Source organism: Octopus sinensis, linkage group LG25 (assembly GCF_006345805.1).
Source record: "Octopus sinensis linkage group LG25, ASM634580v1, whole genome shotgun sequence".
Lineage (NCBI taxonomy): Eukaryota > Metazoa > Mollusca > Cephalopoda > Octopoda > Octopodidae > Octopus > Octopus sinensis.
In genome coordinates this window covers 20076869-20091868 of record NC_043021.1, presented here as the reverse complement: position 1 = coordinate 20091868, position 15000 = coordinate 20076869, and the positions used below count along the sequence as shown (strand labels likewise).

At 42.1% G+C, this 15000-nt stretch overlaps 1 protein-coding gene across 2 annotated transcripts in view; it reads right to left on the bottom strand.

Moving 5' to 3' along the window:
• Nucleotides 1-258: 258 nt before the first annotated feature.
• Nucleotides 259-15000, bottom strand: part of LOC115224378 (deubiquitinating protein VCIP135) — a 71220-nt gene continuing 56478 nt past the window's right edge. For both annotated transcript variants that reach the window (XM_036513372.1, XM_029795261.2), the window contains exons 10-14: nt 11018-11325; nt 7136-7223; nt 4454-4608; nt 2673-3158; nt 259-729 (exon numbers count right to left, since the gene is read on the bottom strand). In XM_036513372.1, coding sequence (XP_036369265.1) covers nt 661-729; nt 2673-3158; nt 4454-4608; nt 7136-7223; nt 11018-11325 — 1106 coding nt within the window. In that variant the 3' untranslated portion in view covers nt 259-660. The remainder of the gene's footprint in view (nt 730-2672; nt 3159-4453; nt 4609-7135; nt 7224-11017; nt 11326-15000) is intronic.

Sequence of the window (15000 nt, the reverse complement as noted above, 5' to 3'; positions counted from 1 at the left end):
ATATATATATATATATATATATATAGCAAGAGAGATAGATGGAGAGAGAGAGAGAAGTGAAGAAAAATAGTGAAGAACTGAATCTAAGATTTAAAGTTGTTTTTACATGAAATATATTCCTTAACTTTAAACAAGCTTAAAAATTAAGTCTTTTTTTAAATTTTTTAAGACATACAATTTAGAGATTAATTTCAAGTATATATATATATATATTGAAAAAAAGAAAAGAAATGAAATCAACCACAAAAACTAAGAACATAAATAGAAAAATAGAATCTCTGTCAAGTTTTGCAAAGAACATTGCAAATTGTTTGTTGTTGTTGTTATTGTCTTAAACAAAATCACAGCCATTTTAGGAAGAAAAAAAAAGAAAGAAAGAAAGAGAGAAAAGAAAATCCCACACCCAACTCATTTCTGAAGCTGGGTACAAAAGTAGAAGTGTAATAATAATAATAATAATTAGAGGCTTAATTAGGTTTTCGAAGAGCAAAATAATTAACGATTTTACCATTGGCGATATTTAAAGTCTACTGAGATGAAAATATATATAACGTGCGGGATGGTGGGGGTTGGGGAAGGGGGGGTTGATAGAGGTGGAATGGTTGCAAGGTCGGGGATAGAAGAGGACATGGTGTTTATCAGATTGGCTTTGTTGTCTATTTATATGTCCATATCTTCGCTGTTGCCACATGAGGATAGGTCATCATTGTCATCATCATCATCATCCACCTGCAAATATAAAGCAATCTCATATATAATAGGCTGTTTTCACTCACCTCCACCTCAACTTTTTCTCCTCCCACCCTTCCCATACTAAACGGGCCAAACCCCTACCTAGGACCAGGACTTTGAGATTCAGGCTCAATGCCTGGTCCTCTCGTTCGTGTGTCATAGATACCAAACTGCCCTTACCCATGCCTGCCAAATCAATTGCACCACTGTCCTTTCTCCTTCCCCACACCAGTACCCCAGCTGCATCCGCTTTCCCCTCCTTTTCCACCCCTCCACCTTCGTCGGAAGATCCTACGAGCCTTCCGTCATCTCCAACTAGGTCTCACCACCCTCTCTATTTTCCCGTAGCTCCCTCCATTCCCACCCAACCCAGGTCCTTCCCTTGCTCCAAACCCTGATGCTACACCTGTCTGTTCACCACCAACACCACCTCCCTCACTGGATTTAACCACCACACCCCTCCACATCTGGAACTCTTCCAGTCTTATTTACTGTATCAGGTGTAATCTTTGCAACCATCTTTGTGTTGGTCAGATGGTCTGTTGGCTAGCCAGTTCATGCAAAACCTGCAGTAAGTCTGTCTACATAGAACCCCACCTGTCACCCGCCATTTTTGCTCCTGTATTAACTTTTACCCAAAACCAAGAACTTTTTCAGCACCCCCCCAACCTTGTCTATGCACAAAATTGTTAGTAACCAGTTTCAAGTGAGACCATATTACTGAAAACAACAAATGTTTACATCAAGTTAACTGTCTGTATTTCTGAAAGAATAAAATGTGTCTTCCACACTGCAATTGTTTTAGTTTCAATGCAAGATCTGATATCAAAACACATACCATGCAAGTACATCTCCATAATATATATATGTGCCGGTGGCACGTAAAAAGCACATCCGACCGTGGCCGTTGCCAGCTTCGTCTGGTCCCCCTGCCGGTGGCATGTAAAAAGCACCATCTGATCGTGGACGTTTGCCAACCTCGTCTGGCACCTGTGCTGGTGGCACGTAAAAAGCACCCACTACACTCACAGAGTGGTTGGCGTTAGGAAGGGCATCCAGCTGTAGAAACACTGCCAGATCAGACTGGGCCTGGTGCAGCCTTCTGGCTTCCCAGACCCCAGTTGAACCATCCAACCCATGCCAGCATGGAAAGCAGACGTTAAACGATGATGATGATGATATTTATTGCCCACAAGGGGCTAAACATAGAGGAGACAAACAAGGACAGACAAAGAGATTAAGTCGATTACATCGACCCCAGTGCAAAACTGGTACTTTATTTATCGACCCCGAAAGGATGAAAGGCAAAGTCGACCTCGGCAGAATTTGAACTTGGAACATAACGACAGATGAAATACCACTAAGCATTTCGCCTGGCGTGCTAACATGTCTGCCAGCTCGCCGCCTTTTTATATAATATATATATATAAATAAAGAGTTATTGTTGTTTTGTTGTTTGTTCCTTCTCTAGCCATGCCTGGCTCATAGGGCCGGTTTCCTTGGCGTATAGGTTCCCCACCTGGACAGGACGCCGGTCCGTCGCAGGTGAGCTGCAAGATGCAGGAGGAAAGAGTGAGAGAAAGTTGTGGCAAAAGAGTCAGCAGAAGTTTGCCATTACCTTCTGCCGGAGCCGCGTGGAGCCTTAAGTGTTTCGCTCATAAACACACACATCGCCCAGTCTGAGATTCGAACCCACAATCTCTCGACCGCAAGTCCGCTGCTCTAACCACTAGGCCATGTGCCTCCACTAAAGAGTTATTAGTGAGGGATTATCAATTTCGACAAAATTCTGTCTAAGCTCTCTGTTAGTACACCAGGATAACAAGGTAGAACTGAACCTGAAACCCTGTGGTTGGGAAGCAAACTTCTTACCACACGGCTTACACCCGGGGCCTTTACAAATACCTAATAAGTATATAAACAAACAAAAAGTCTTTTACCTGATTCTTTTCAACCTCAGAATCCTTCAGTTGGTCAAAGATAGCCGGGTCAATGTTCTTTGCAAGTGTGTGGAGCAATTCTAAACTATGATTGGTCACATTTGAATGTTCGGCACCCAATACACTGAAACCTGGCCCTAGTCTCTGATACGTTGGGTGTTCGCTCTTGCTGTAGCTGGTCTTGGGCAGCGCTGCTGGCTTCTTATTGCTCTCTTTCCCCTCAGTTAAGTCCCCTTTCTTATCTGAAGTCATGGAGTCCTTGCAGTGGAACAACTTCGAAGAGTGGTCTGCTTCAGACGACGGGGCCGATTTCTTGCTACGTCGAAAGTTTGTGCTGGAGAGAGCAGGTTTTGGATATTCACAGTTGAAGTATAGGTGCGGTTTTGTGCTCCTGGCTTTCTCTTCTACACCTGGCTCAACAGAAAAATGCCCGTACGGTCTCAGGCATATATCCAGTCTGTCATCAGCAGAATTATAAACGAATACCTGCAACAAAGACAATAATAGATTTCACAACAGAAGTATTTGAATTCTGAACAAATCTGTGTATGGCATTGATAAATAATTTCATATACATAGGATGAGGTGGCGAGGCATGATCTTTGAACGTTGAGCCTCACAGAGGCAATGACAAGTGACCAAGATCTTTGGCGATATGCTGTGCTTGAGAAGGCCTGTTAAGTCAAATGAAATTGTGGTCATGGCCAATGTCAGTGTTGTGTAACTGGCACTTGTGTTGGTGGCATGGAAAAAGCACTCTTCAAACTTTGGGCCTCACGGAGGCAGTGACGGAGACCTTTGGCAATATAACATTCTTGAGAAGACCTGTCAAGCCAAGTGAGATTGTAGTAATGGCCGGTGGCATGTAAAAGACACCCACTATACACTTGGAGTGGTTGGCATTAGGAAGGGCATCCAGCTGAAGAAAACCATGCCAAGTCAGAGTGGAACCTGGTGCAGCTCCTTAGCTTACTAATTTCCAGTCAATCTGTCCAACCCATGCCAGCATGGAAAACAGACATTGATTACGATGATATTATCATCATCATTTGACGTCCGTTTCCCATGTGTTGGACAGTTTGACAGGAGCTACTGGTCAGCTAAAGAGTTGCCCACGATCCATGTCTGTTTTGGCAGGGTTTCTACAGCTGGATGCCCTTCCTAATACCAACCACTTTACAGAGTGCACTAGGTGCTTTTACATGGCACCAGCACCCACAAGCCTGCAAGATTAGGAACACCCAGCTGGTGAGGGATGCAGGAGACATGACTGTAATGCAAGGACAACCATGATTTTACCCAGCTTCACGTTTCTTCTCAAGCACAGCAAACTGCCAGGAGTCTCGGTCTCCCGTCATCCCTTCTGTGAGGCCCAATGTTTGAAGATCCTTTCTCACCACTTCGTCCAATGTCTTCCTGGGTCTTCCCTTCTATAATCATTATCAATTAACATCTGTCTTCCATGCTACCAAAGGCTGGGCAGTTTGACAGGATTCAACTAGCTGGGAGACTGTATTGAACTCCAATGTCTGATAGTTGGGTGCCCTTCGAAAAACCAACTTCTCTTTCCCTCTATGTATGTATGTATGTGTGTGTGTGGTAGTATATTAAGGTTGCATAATAAAATACAATGTCCCTACCAGCAGTTAATATATATGAAATTAAGTATGTGGTGGGTAGAGCCATTAGAGGCACACAGACCCATTGATTAATTCTGTTAGTAATATAAGCAATGATATTGTTTTACAGAAAAAAAATATAAAAATAAAATCCAAAAATACCTTGCCAGGTAAAGCAGGAATACTGAAATGTGAGCCGTTTACAAAGTCTTTCTCTTGCTTCAGTTGACAATAAAACAGCCCACCATTGCTAAAGTGTTGTGGGTTTTCTTGGGAAAATTTCCAAAGGTCCTTTGATACATCCATCGGGTCTGCAGCTGTGAAAAGAGCATTCACATGAAGGTTTACAGGAATATATTATGGTTTGGTCAGTTTAGGTTTCACAGCAACAATGATAACAACAACACAGCAGATAGAGTTGGTGAACGATCACAGTCAATCAGTTTCATAACATAACAACTACAGTTGGGGAACATCAACTGTAGTAGCTGAACAACTGCAGTTATACTATGTGAACAGTAAAGATCACATTGGATATGCAGGCACACACACATTAACTATAATGAAAATCAGTAGTTCTCAATCTTTTTTTTTATTATAGACCCCTTTGATTCCCATTTTACTCTGCTGGACATCCACAATAATTTGAAGTTTAAAAAAAAAAAATGCCATTAGGTGCAGGAGTGGCTGTGTGGTAAGTAGCTTGCTAACCAACCACATGGTTTCGGGTTCAGTCCCACTGCGTGGCATCTTGGGCAAGTGTCTTCTGCTATAGCCCCGGGCCGACCAATGCCTTGTGAGTGGATTTGGTAGACGGAAACTGAAAGAAGCCTGTCGTATATATGCGTGTGTTTGTGTGTGTGTGTTTGTGCCCCTAGCATTGCTTGACAACCGATGCTGGTGTGTTTACGTCCCCGTCACCTAGCGGTTCGGCAAAAGAGACCGATAGAATAAGTACTGGGCTTACAAAGAATAAGTCCCGGGGTCGATTTGCTTGACTAAAGGCGGTGCTCCAGCATGGCGCAGTCAAATGACTGAAACAAGTAAAAGAGTTATACTTTTATAATTAGACTAGTAGCTAAGCCCAGTTTCACCCGGTCTGTTTGGATGATGTGGCTATGATCGTTTTCGGTTAGGCATAATCTATAACAATGTTTGTCAACCTTATCATTTCGAGTCCCCTGTTTCGATTGGAGCCTCCAGCTATATGAAAATTTCCTGACCCCACCCCGTCAGAAAACAGCTTCTAAGCAACTGGTTGTGCTAAAGGCAGAAAAAAGAGGGAAATTCCATTAGAAAAGGTTTTAATCGATTTCCTCAGTAAGTATGGGGGTTAGGAAAAAAATACAAACTGCATTCCAATCTATGCACCTGTCTTCACATGTGTGCCATTTTTCATGTGAATCCACCCAGCCGTTTGGCTGTGAACCTCAAGACAAGACAGAATACAACGATTGCCCATGTCCAATTTATATTATAGATATTGTTAGGAATTGTATAAAAGTAATTATTAGGTGTAGGAGTGGCTGTGTGGTAAGTAGCTTGCTTACCAACCACATGGTTCCAGGTCCCACTGCATGGCGCCTTGGACAAGTGTCTTCTACTATAGCTTCGGGCCGACCAAAGCCTTGTGATAGAAGGAAACTGAAAGGAGCCTGTCGTATATATATATGTGTCTGTGTGTGTATGTTTGTCCCCCTAACATTGCTTGACAACCGATGGTGTGTTTACGTCCCCGTAACTTAGTGGTTCGGCAAAAGAGACCGATAGAATAAGTCCTAGGGTTGATTTGTTCGACTAAAGGCGGTGCTCCAGCATGGCCGCAGTCAAATGACTGAAACAAGTAAAAGAATAAAAGAATTAAAATATTTTGTGTATTACTCTTTTTACTCTTTTACTTGTTTCAGTCATTTGACTGCGGCCATGCTGGAGTACCACCTTTAGTCGAGCAAATCGACCCCGGGACTTATTCTTTGTAAGCCCAGTACTTATTCTATCGGTCTCTTTTTGCTGAACCGCTAAGTGACGGGGACATAAACACACCAGCATCGGTTGTCAAGCAATGCTAGGGGGACAAACGCAGACATACAAACACACACACATGCATATATACGACGGGCTTCTTTCAGTTTCCGTCTACCAAATCCACTCACAAGGCTTTGGTCAGCCCAAGGCTGTAGTAGAAGACACTTGCCCAAGGTGCCACGCAGTGGGACTGAACCCGGAACCATGTGGTTGGTAAGCAAGCTACTTACCACACAGCCACTCCTGCACCTATTGTAAAAGTATAAACAATTTATTGCACGATTTTTAACTCCTAAATCTGACATGGAACCCTGGTTGAGAACCACTGACATAAACAGTGATGGTCATGTCATATATATACATTTTCTTTATATATATTTATCATCATTTAACGTTCACTGCCCATGCTGGCATAATCTGTTGGTGACCTGTCTATACACAGGCATGGCTGTGTGGTTCTGGTTTCAGTCCTACTGCGTGGCACCTTGGGCAAATGTTTTCTACTATAGCCTCAGACTGATCAAAGCCTTGTGAGTGGATTTGGTAGACGGAAACTGAAAGAAGCCCGTCATATGTATGTGTGTGTGTGTTTGTCTCCCCATCAGCGCTTGAAAACTAGTGTTGGTGCATTTACATCCCTGTAACTTAATGGTTAGGCAATAGAGAAGTATTAGGCTTAAAAAACGAGTCCTTGGGTTGATTTGTTCAACTAAAACACTTTGAGGCGGTGCTCCAGCATGACCACAGTCAAATGACTGAAATAAAAGAATACACACACATACAAATACAGTTACAATCAAAGTAAAAATGCTGACTTACTCATATCTTGGCTGGGTAGCACCACTTCCGTACTCCGTTGTTTTTCTTTATTCTTTTGCTGAACAGAACCACTTTGGAATTTTTGTTGCTGTGAGATAATTTGTGGAAAATAAAATGTTTAGTGATTTACTGGGAAAGTCAGCATGAAGTAATAAATAAGTCAGTTGTTAAATGGGAATCAGTTCATACATTGAAGTGACAGTGAAAACATGATGTGATAAACCAGATTTGCCATCATGGGAAAATCATCATCATCATCGTTTAACGTCCGCTTTCCATGCTAGCATGGGTTGGACGATTTGACTGAGGTCTGGTGAACCAGATGGCTGCACCAGGCTCCAATCTTGATCTGGAAATGTTTCTACAGCTGGATGCCCTTCCTAACGCCAACCACTCCGAGAGTGTAGTGGGTGCTTTTACATGCCGGTGGCATGAGGCCACACTAAAAAAAAAAAAAATAAATAATAATAATAATCATCATCGTTTAATGTCCGCTTTCCATGCTAGCTAGGGTTGAACGATTTTGACTGCCACCTCTTAGAAACAGAACAGGAGTGCAAAGGCAGAGAGTAAACACAAACTGTGCTAGAGCAGAGCCAGCTCCTTGCCTCCAATCCCAGCAGACCACAAGAGCTTGACCGGCAGCAGAGCCTTCCAAGCACACAGGGGTTTGATTAGCCACAATCGGACACACTGTGACCGGTCTTGTCCTTTGTTATCATCAGCAAACTAATGGACAAACTAAAAATAATAATAATAATATATAGGTGCAAGCATGGCTGTGTGGTAAGAAGCTTGCTTCCCAACCACATGGTTCTAAGTTCAACCCTACCGTGTGGCACCTTTGGCACATAACTTCTACTATAACCTTCGGCCGATGAAAGCCTTGTGAGTAGATTTGATAGATGGAAACTGAAAGAAGCCTATCATATATGTGTGTGTGTGTGTGTTTGTATGTCTGTGTTTGTCCCCCCAACATCGCTTGACAACTGGTGTTGGTGTGTTTATGTTCCTGTAGCTTAGTGGTTTGGTAAGAGAGCCCAATAGAATAAGTACTAGGCTTAAAAAATAAGTCTTGGGGTCAATTCGTATGACTTAAAAGCCTTCAAAGCGGTGCTCCAGCATGGCCACAGTCAAATGACTGAAACAAGCAAAAGAATAAAAGAATATCTATATAAATATATGGTAAATAATTTTAAACGATATAAAATTTGATACAGCAGAAGACACTCGCCTAAAGCGCCATGCAGTGGAACTGAACTGGAAACCACGTGGTCGGGAAGCGAACATCTTACCACGGAGCCATGCCAGCACCTACATTTTACAGTGATTAAGCAATACAACAATCAACAAGTATTGATAACCAAAGTGTTACAGAACTTCATTTTGACCTTCGACCTCTGCCGATAGCTGTTATCTCTGGTTATCATATGTCGGCCTCTCATATGAAAGAGCAACTGCTGCTGTCGCTGTCGCTGTTGCTGCACAGAGCAACAACCAGTGCAGCTTAGATTTCAATGGATCAACAGCAGAAGTAGCCGAGTAGATAAAACATTGGATTACTGATTCACAGTTCAACAGTTCAAATCTGATATTTGTTAACCCTTTCGTGTTCAGATTAATCTGTTGAAATGTAGAACTTTTTTCACTTGTAGGCATAGGAGTGGCTGTGTGGTAAGTAGCTTGTTTACTAACCACATGGTTCCAGGTTCAGTCCCACTGCGTGGCACCTTGGGCAAGTGTCTTCTACTATAGCCTTGTGCCGACCAAAGCCTTGTGAGTGGATTTGGTAGATGGAAACTGAAAGAAGCCCGTGTTATATATGTATATATATATATATATATGCGTGTGTGTGTTTGTCCCCCTAGCATTGCTTGACAACCGATGCTGGTGTGTTTATGTCCCCGTTACTTAGCTGTTCAGCAAAAGAGACCGATAGAATAAGTACTGGGCTTACAAAAGAATAAGTCCTGGGGTCGAGTTGCTCGATTAAAGGTGGTGCTCCAGCATGGCCGCAGTCAAATGACTGAAACGAGTAAAAGAATATATATATGTATGTATATCTGTATGTGTGTGTATATGTTTGTCCCTCCCAGCATTGCTTGACAAACGATGGTGGTGTGTTTATGTCCCCCGTAACATAGCAGTTCGGCAAAATAGACCAATAGAATAAGCACTAGGCTTACAAAGAATAAGTCCTGGGGTCGATTTGCTCGACTAAAGACGGTGCTCCAGCATGGCCACAGTCAAAATGACTGAAACAAGTAAAAGAGTAAATTGCTTTGAATTAATCATGCCTTATCTTACAGCTTTGAAGTGTCAATGGGGTGATAGTTTACTCTAAGAATGACATTGTAGGTTAGGTGTGAGAGGCTGGATATGGCCAGTTTGAATATAAAACATAGGATATTTGGGCCGGATAAGGCCGGCTTAAACACCAAAGGGTTAAGGCAGTTTTAAAATTTTTACTGGTTTTAATAAGGCAAGTGGCTTAGTGGTTATATGTATTCAGCTCACAATCAAAAAGTCGGGAGTTCAAATTCCTGCTGGTGCACTCTGTCCTTATGCAAGACACTCTGCTCAGTTCGTATTGCTCCTGTCCATTCAGCTGGTAAGAATGAGTAGTACCTGTAATTCAAAAGGGCTGGCTTTGTCACAATCTCCCTGGGGACTATGTTTAAAGGATACATACACTTTTACTTGTTTCAGTCATTTGACTGCGGTCATGCTGGAGCACCGCCTTTAGTCGGGCAACTCGACCCCAGGACTTATTCTTTGTAAGCCTAGTACTTATTCTATCGGTCTCTCTTGCTGAACCGCTAAGTGACGGGGACGTAAACACACCAGCATCGGTTGTCAAGCAATGTTGGGGGGACAAACACAGACACACAAACACATATATATACATATATACGACAGGCTTCTTTTCAGTTTCCATCTACCAAATCTACTCACAAGGCTTTGGTCGGCCAGGGGCTATGGTAGAAGACACTTGCCCAAGGTTCCACGCAGTGGGACTGAACCCAGAACCATGTGGTTGGTAAGCAAGCTACTTACCACACAGCCACTCCTGTGCCTGTGTCTGTAGAGTGCTCGGTCACTTGCCCATTAATTTCACGAGCAGGCTGTTCGGTTGATCAGATCAACTGGAACTCTCATCGTCCATAAACAGACAGAGAACCACGCCATGGGTTTTAACCACAGGATGTCGACCACATGGGAAAATATTGCTTTCAAGGGCTTTAATTGATTATACTGACCTGAGTATAGGCGAGCTGGCAGAATCGTTAGCATGCCGGGCGAAATGCTGAGCGGTATTTCGTCTGCTGTTACATTCTGAGTTCAAATTCCGCCGAGGTCGACTTTGCCTCTCATCCTTTCGGGGTCGATAAATTAAGTACCAGTTACGCACTGGGGTCAATATAGTCGACTTAATCCCTTTGTCTGTCCTTGTTTGTCCCCTCTTTGTTTAGCCCCTTGTGGGCAGTAAAGAAATATATACTGACCTGAGCACTTAGTCTGGGACCTACTTTATCAATCTTTATTTAATGAATGGCTAAGTCCCACCCATTCACGACAAACATAAATGCAGTCAATCAAACAACTGAAATGAACTAATGAGGATTCATTTGTACCAGTTACGCACTGGGGTCGATGTAGTCAACTTAATCCTTTTGTTTGTCCTTGTTTGTCCCCTCTGTGTTTAGCCCCTTGTGGGCAGTAAAGAAATATATACTGACCTGAGTACTTAGTCCGGGACCTACTTTATCAATCTTTATTTAATGAATGGCTAAGTCCCACCTATTCACGACAAACATAAATGCAGTCAATCAAACAACTGAAACGAACTAACGAGGATTCATTTAATAATTAGCCACTTACATTATGTACAGAACTGCTCTGACTTGTACCGTCCCCTGTGCCAACACCGCCTTCGCCAGTGGTTGCAGATCTCCGTTTTGGTGAACCAGTACTTCCAACACCACTACCACTACCACCACTACTACTACTGCAGCTGCTGGCTGTTGTAGGATTAGAACCATTGAATGTACCGCTACCGCAAGTGGCTGTAGACTTCCTCTTTGGGGAACCACTGCCGTCATTCAGTGACTTCCGGTTATTGATGTCAGCAGTGATCTGTAGAAGCTGGTCGGCAACGTATTGAATCAGGAGCTTACTTAGGAACTCACCTGGAAAAGAAATATTACTAGATTAACCCCTTTGCATTCAGCTTGCTCTGTTGAATGGAATGCTCATTTCTTCAAGCCATTTGGAATTAATCATGCATTATCTTGTGACTCCAAGAGTTCACACGATAGTTTATTTTCAGAATGATATAGCAGGGTAGGTGTGATAGGTTAGATCTAGCTGCTTTGAACATAAAATACACCAAATATACAGTTGGTCAACACTATCTTCATCTGTCTATATAAATATATACACACACTAGCTAATCAACATCTATATATTTGTGAACACAATATATATATATATATATATATATATATATATATATATATATATATATATATATATATATATATATATATATATGTATGTAAAAAAAAAATATACAAACTGGGACAAGAACGTGAAACATTTAGAAGACGACACAAAAAACATGGACGGGACATTCGAAGCCCTCAATCTTCAGTCAAGAACCGGATCATCGTAGCAATTTCGGCTGATTAATCTTGAGATTGCTCCGATCTGGGCAGCCCCCAAGGAAAATCTAAGCCAAGCGCGTTAGATTCCTTGGAAGAAAGCTATATATATATATATTTATTACTCTTTTACTTGTTTCAGTCATTTAACTATGGCCATGCTGGAGCACCGCTAAGTTACAGGGATGTAAACACACCAGCATCGGTTGTCAAGCGATGTTGGGGGGGGACAAACACAGACGCACAAACATATACACACACATACATACACAAACACACACATATATATATGTGTATATATACATACACATACATATATACAACAGGCTTCTTTCAGTTTCCGTCAACCAAATCCACTCACAAGGCTTTGGTCAACCCGAGGCTATTGTAGAAGACACTTGCCCAAGGTGCCATGCAGTGGGACTGAACCCGGAACCATGTGGTTTGTAAGCAAGCTACTTACCACACAGCCACTCCTACACCTATATATATATATATATATAATATAATATGTGACAATTATTCGATTGCCATAATAAGACTCTGAGTTTCGGATGTCGGGCGGAAACCTACTCCAGCATCTCTATAACTGACAAGATGCCAGAGCAGTTTTCCGCCCCAACATCTGAAACTCAGAGTCTTCTTATGGCAACTGAATAATTGTCACATATTATATTACAGATATACACACACACACACACACACACATATATATATATATATATATATATATATATATATAATATAAAATATATATATATATATGTATATAATATATAAAATTTAAATCCACATCTTTGTCTATATATCTACCTTCTCTATAATGTTGCCACTTGATATGAAAGTTTTTGTATTAATGGAAAACCTCTATAATTGGCTGATGAGTGCTCAGCATTTTAAAACTGTTGTAATATTTACAACATTTAATAAAATGATGTAGTACGAAACGATCGTACCAAATTACCGGAGTCATTCTTGTTGGTTATTTTGAGTGTATATATATATATATATATATATATACACACACACACCTTATATTACAGATAAATTCCTCTATTTACATAATATCGAGGTCTCATTCATTCTTTGTTGTCTTACCATTACTATACTCTTTTACTTGTTTCAGTCATTTGACTGCGGCCATGTTGGAGCACACACACACATATACACATATAAAAAGACCCCTTTTGGTCATGAATGACCATGGGATTGCACCTAGAAAGTTACCCACCAATGACTCAGTGGTTAGAGCATCAGGCTCACAATCATGATGTAGTGAGTTCGATTCCCAGACCGGGCAGCGTGTTGCGTTCTTGAGCAAGACACTTTATTTCACATTGCTCCAATTCACTCAGTTATAGAAGTGAGTCGCAATATCACTGGTGTCAAGCTGTATCGGCCCCTTTGCCTTTCCCCTTGGATAACATCAGTGGTGGGGAGAGGAGAGGCTGGTATGCATGGGTGACTGCAGGTCTTCCTTAAACAACCTTGCCTGGATTTGTGCCTCGGAGGGGAATTTTCTAGATGCAATCCCATGGTCATTTATTTATATAAAGGGGTCCTATATATATATATATATATATATATATATATATATATATATATATAGGCGCAGGAGTGGCTGTGTGGTAAGTAACTTGTTTACCAACCACATGGTACCGGGTTCAGTCCCACTGCATGGCACCTTGGGCAAGTGTCTTCTACTATAGCTTCGGGCCGACCAAAGCCTTGTGAGTGGATTTGGTAGACGGAAACTGAAAGAAGCCCGTCGTATATATATATATGTGTGTGTGTGTTTGTGTGTCTGTGTTTGTCCCCCTAGCATTGCTTGACAACCGATGCTGGTGTGTTTATGTCCCCGTTACTTAGCGGTTCGGCAAAAGAGACCGATAGAATAAGTACTGGGCTTACAAAAGAATAAGTCCCGGGGTCGAGTTGCTCAATTAAAGGCGGTGCTCCAGCATGGCCGCAGTCGAAAGACTGAAACAAGTAAAAGAGTATATATAAACACGGTCTGATCAATAAGTATCCGGACTGTTGCCATTATAATGGAATTAAAGCACATAGAGTGAAGTTGCTTGGTACAGGCTGACCTTCAACTCTGCTGTGCATGCACACTAAGTTTTAACAAGCACAATTCTGCTTTTTACAGCAGTGCTTGGAAGGAAGGTGTGTAGTATGTGATCATCGCATTGACCATGACAGAGAAAGTTGAACAAAGAATCTGCATCAAACTTTGCTAAAAGCTTGGTAATACATGTTCAGTGGCCTACACAATGTTTTCGAAAAGTTTTCATCGTTCTTAATACAATTAAGGGGATCTTGTGCAACTGAAACCCGAGTGTCATTTTGGTCAGCTGAAAGCAGTTTTGGCACAAACTTGGCAGACACACATCTCGTACCCAAATCTTCAGTGATAATGGAGTGAGTTGAACTGTAACTAATCTGCACATCCTCTGATAACTCGAGGACGGGGATTCGACAATTTCCCCTCACATCTGCAATGTTTTTCTCAATTCTGCTGGTTGTGGGTCTCTCAGAACATTTGTCAATACCAACATTTTTATGGCCAACTTATATGCGGCAGCACTCGAGCCTCGTGCTAGTAGGGTATTAAGAGCACCATCTGAACATGATCGTTGCCAGAGCGGCTACCTGGCCTCTGTGCCGGTGGCACGTAAAAGACACCATTCTAGCGTGATCGTTACCAGCATCGCCTTACTGGCACCTGTGCCGGTGGCATGTGTAAAAGATTTGAGCGAGGTCATTGCCAGTACAGCCTGACTGGCCCCGTGCCGGTAGCACGTAAAAGCATCCACTACACTCTCGGAGTGGTTGGCATTAGGAAGGGCATCCAGCTGTAGAAACTCTGCCAAATCAAGATTGGAGCCTGGTGCAGCCATTTGGTTAGCCAGCTCTCAGTCAAATCGTCCAACCCATGCTAGCATGGAAAGCAAATGTTAAATGACGATGATGATGATGATATTTAGGCCTCTGAGCAGGTATCGCCACAACATCTCTCTGTCATGGTCAATGTGAAGATCACATGCTACACACCTTCCTTCTAAGCACTGCTGTAAACAGCAGAAGTGAGTTAGAATGTCAAAACTTAGTGTGCAAGCACAGGATAGTTCAAGGTCTATTTGTGCCAAGTAGTGCTTTAGCTGCATTACTATGGCAACAGTCCGGATACTTATTGAT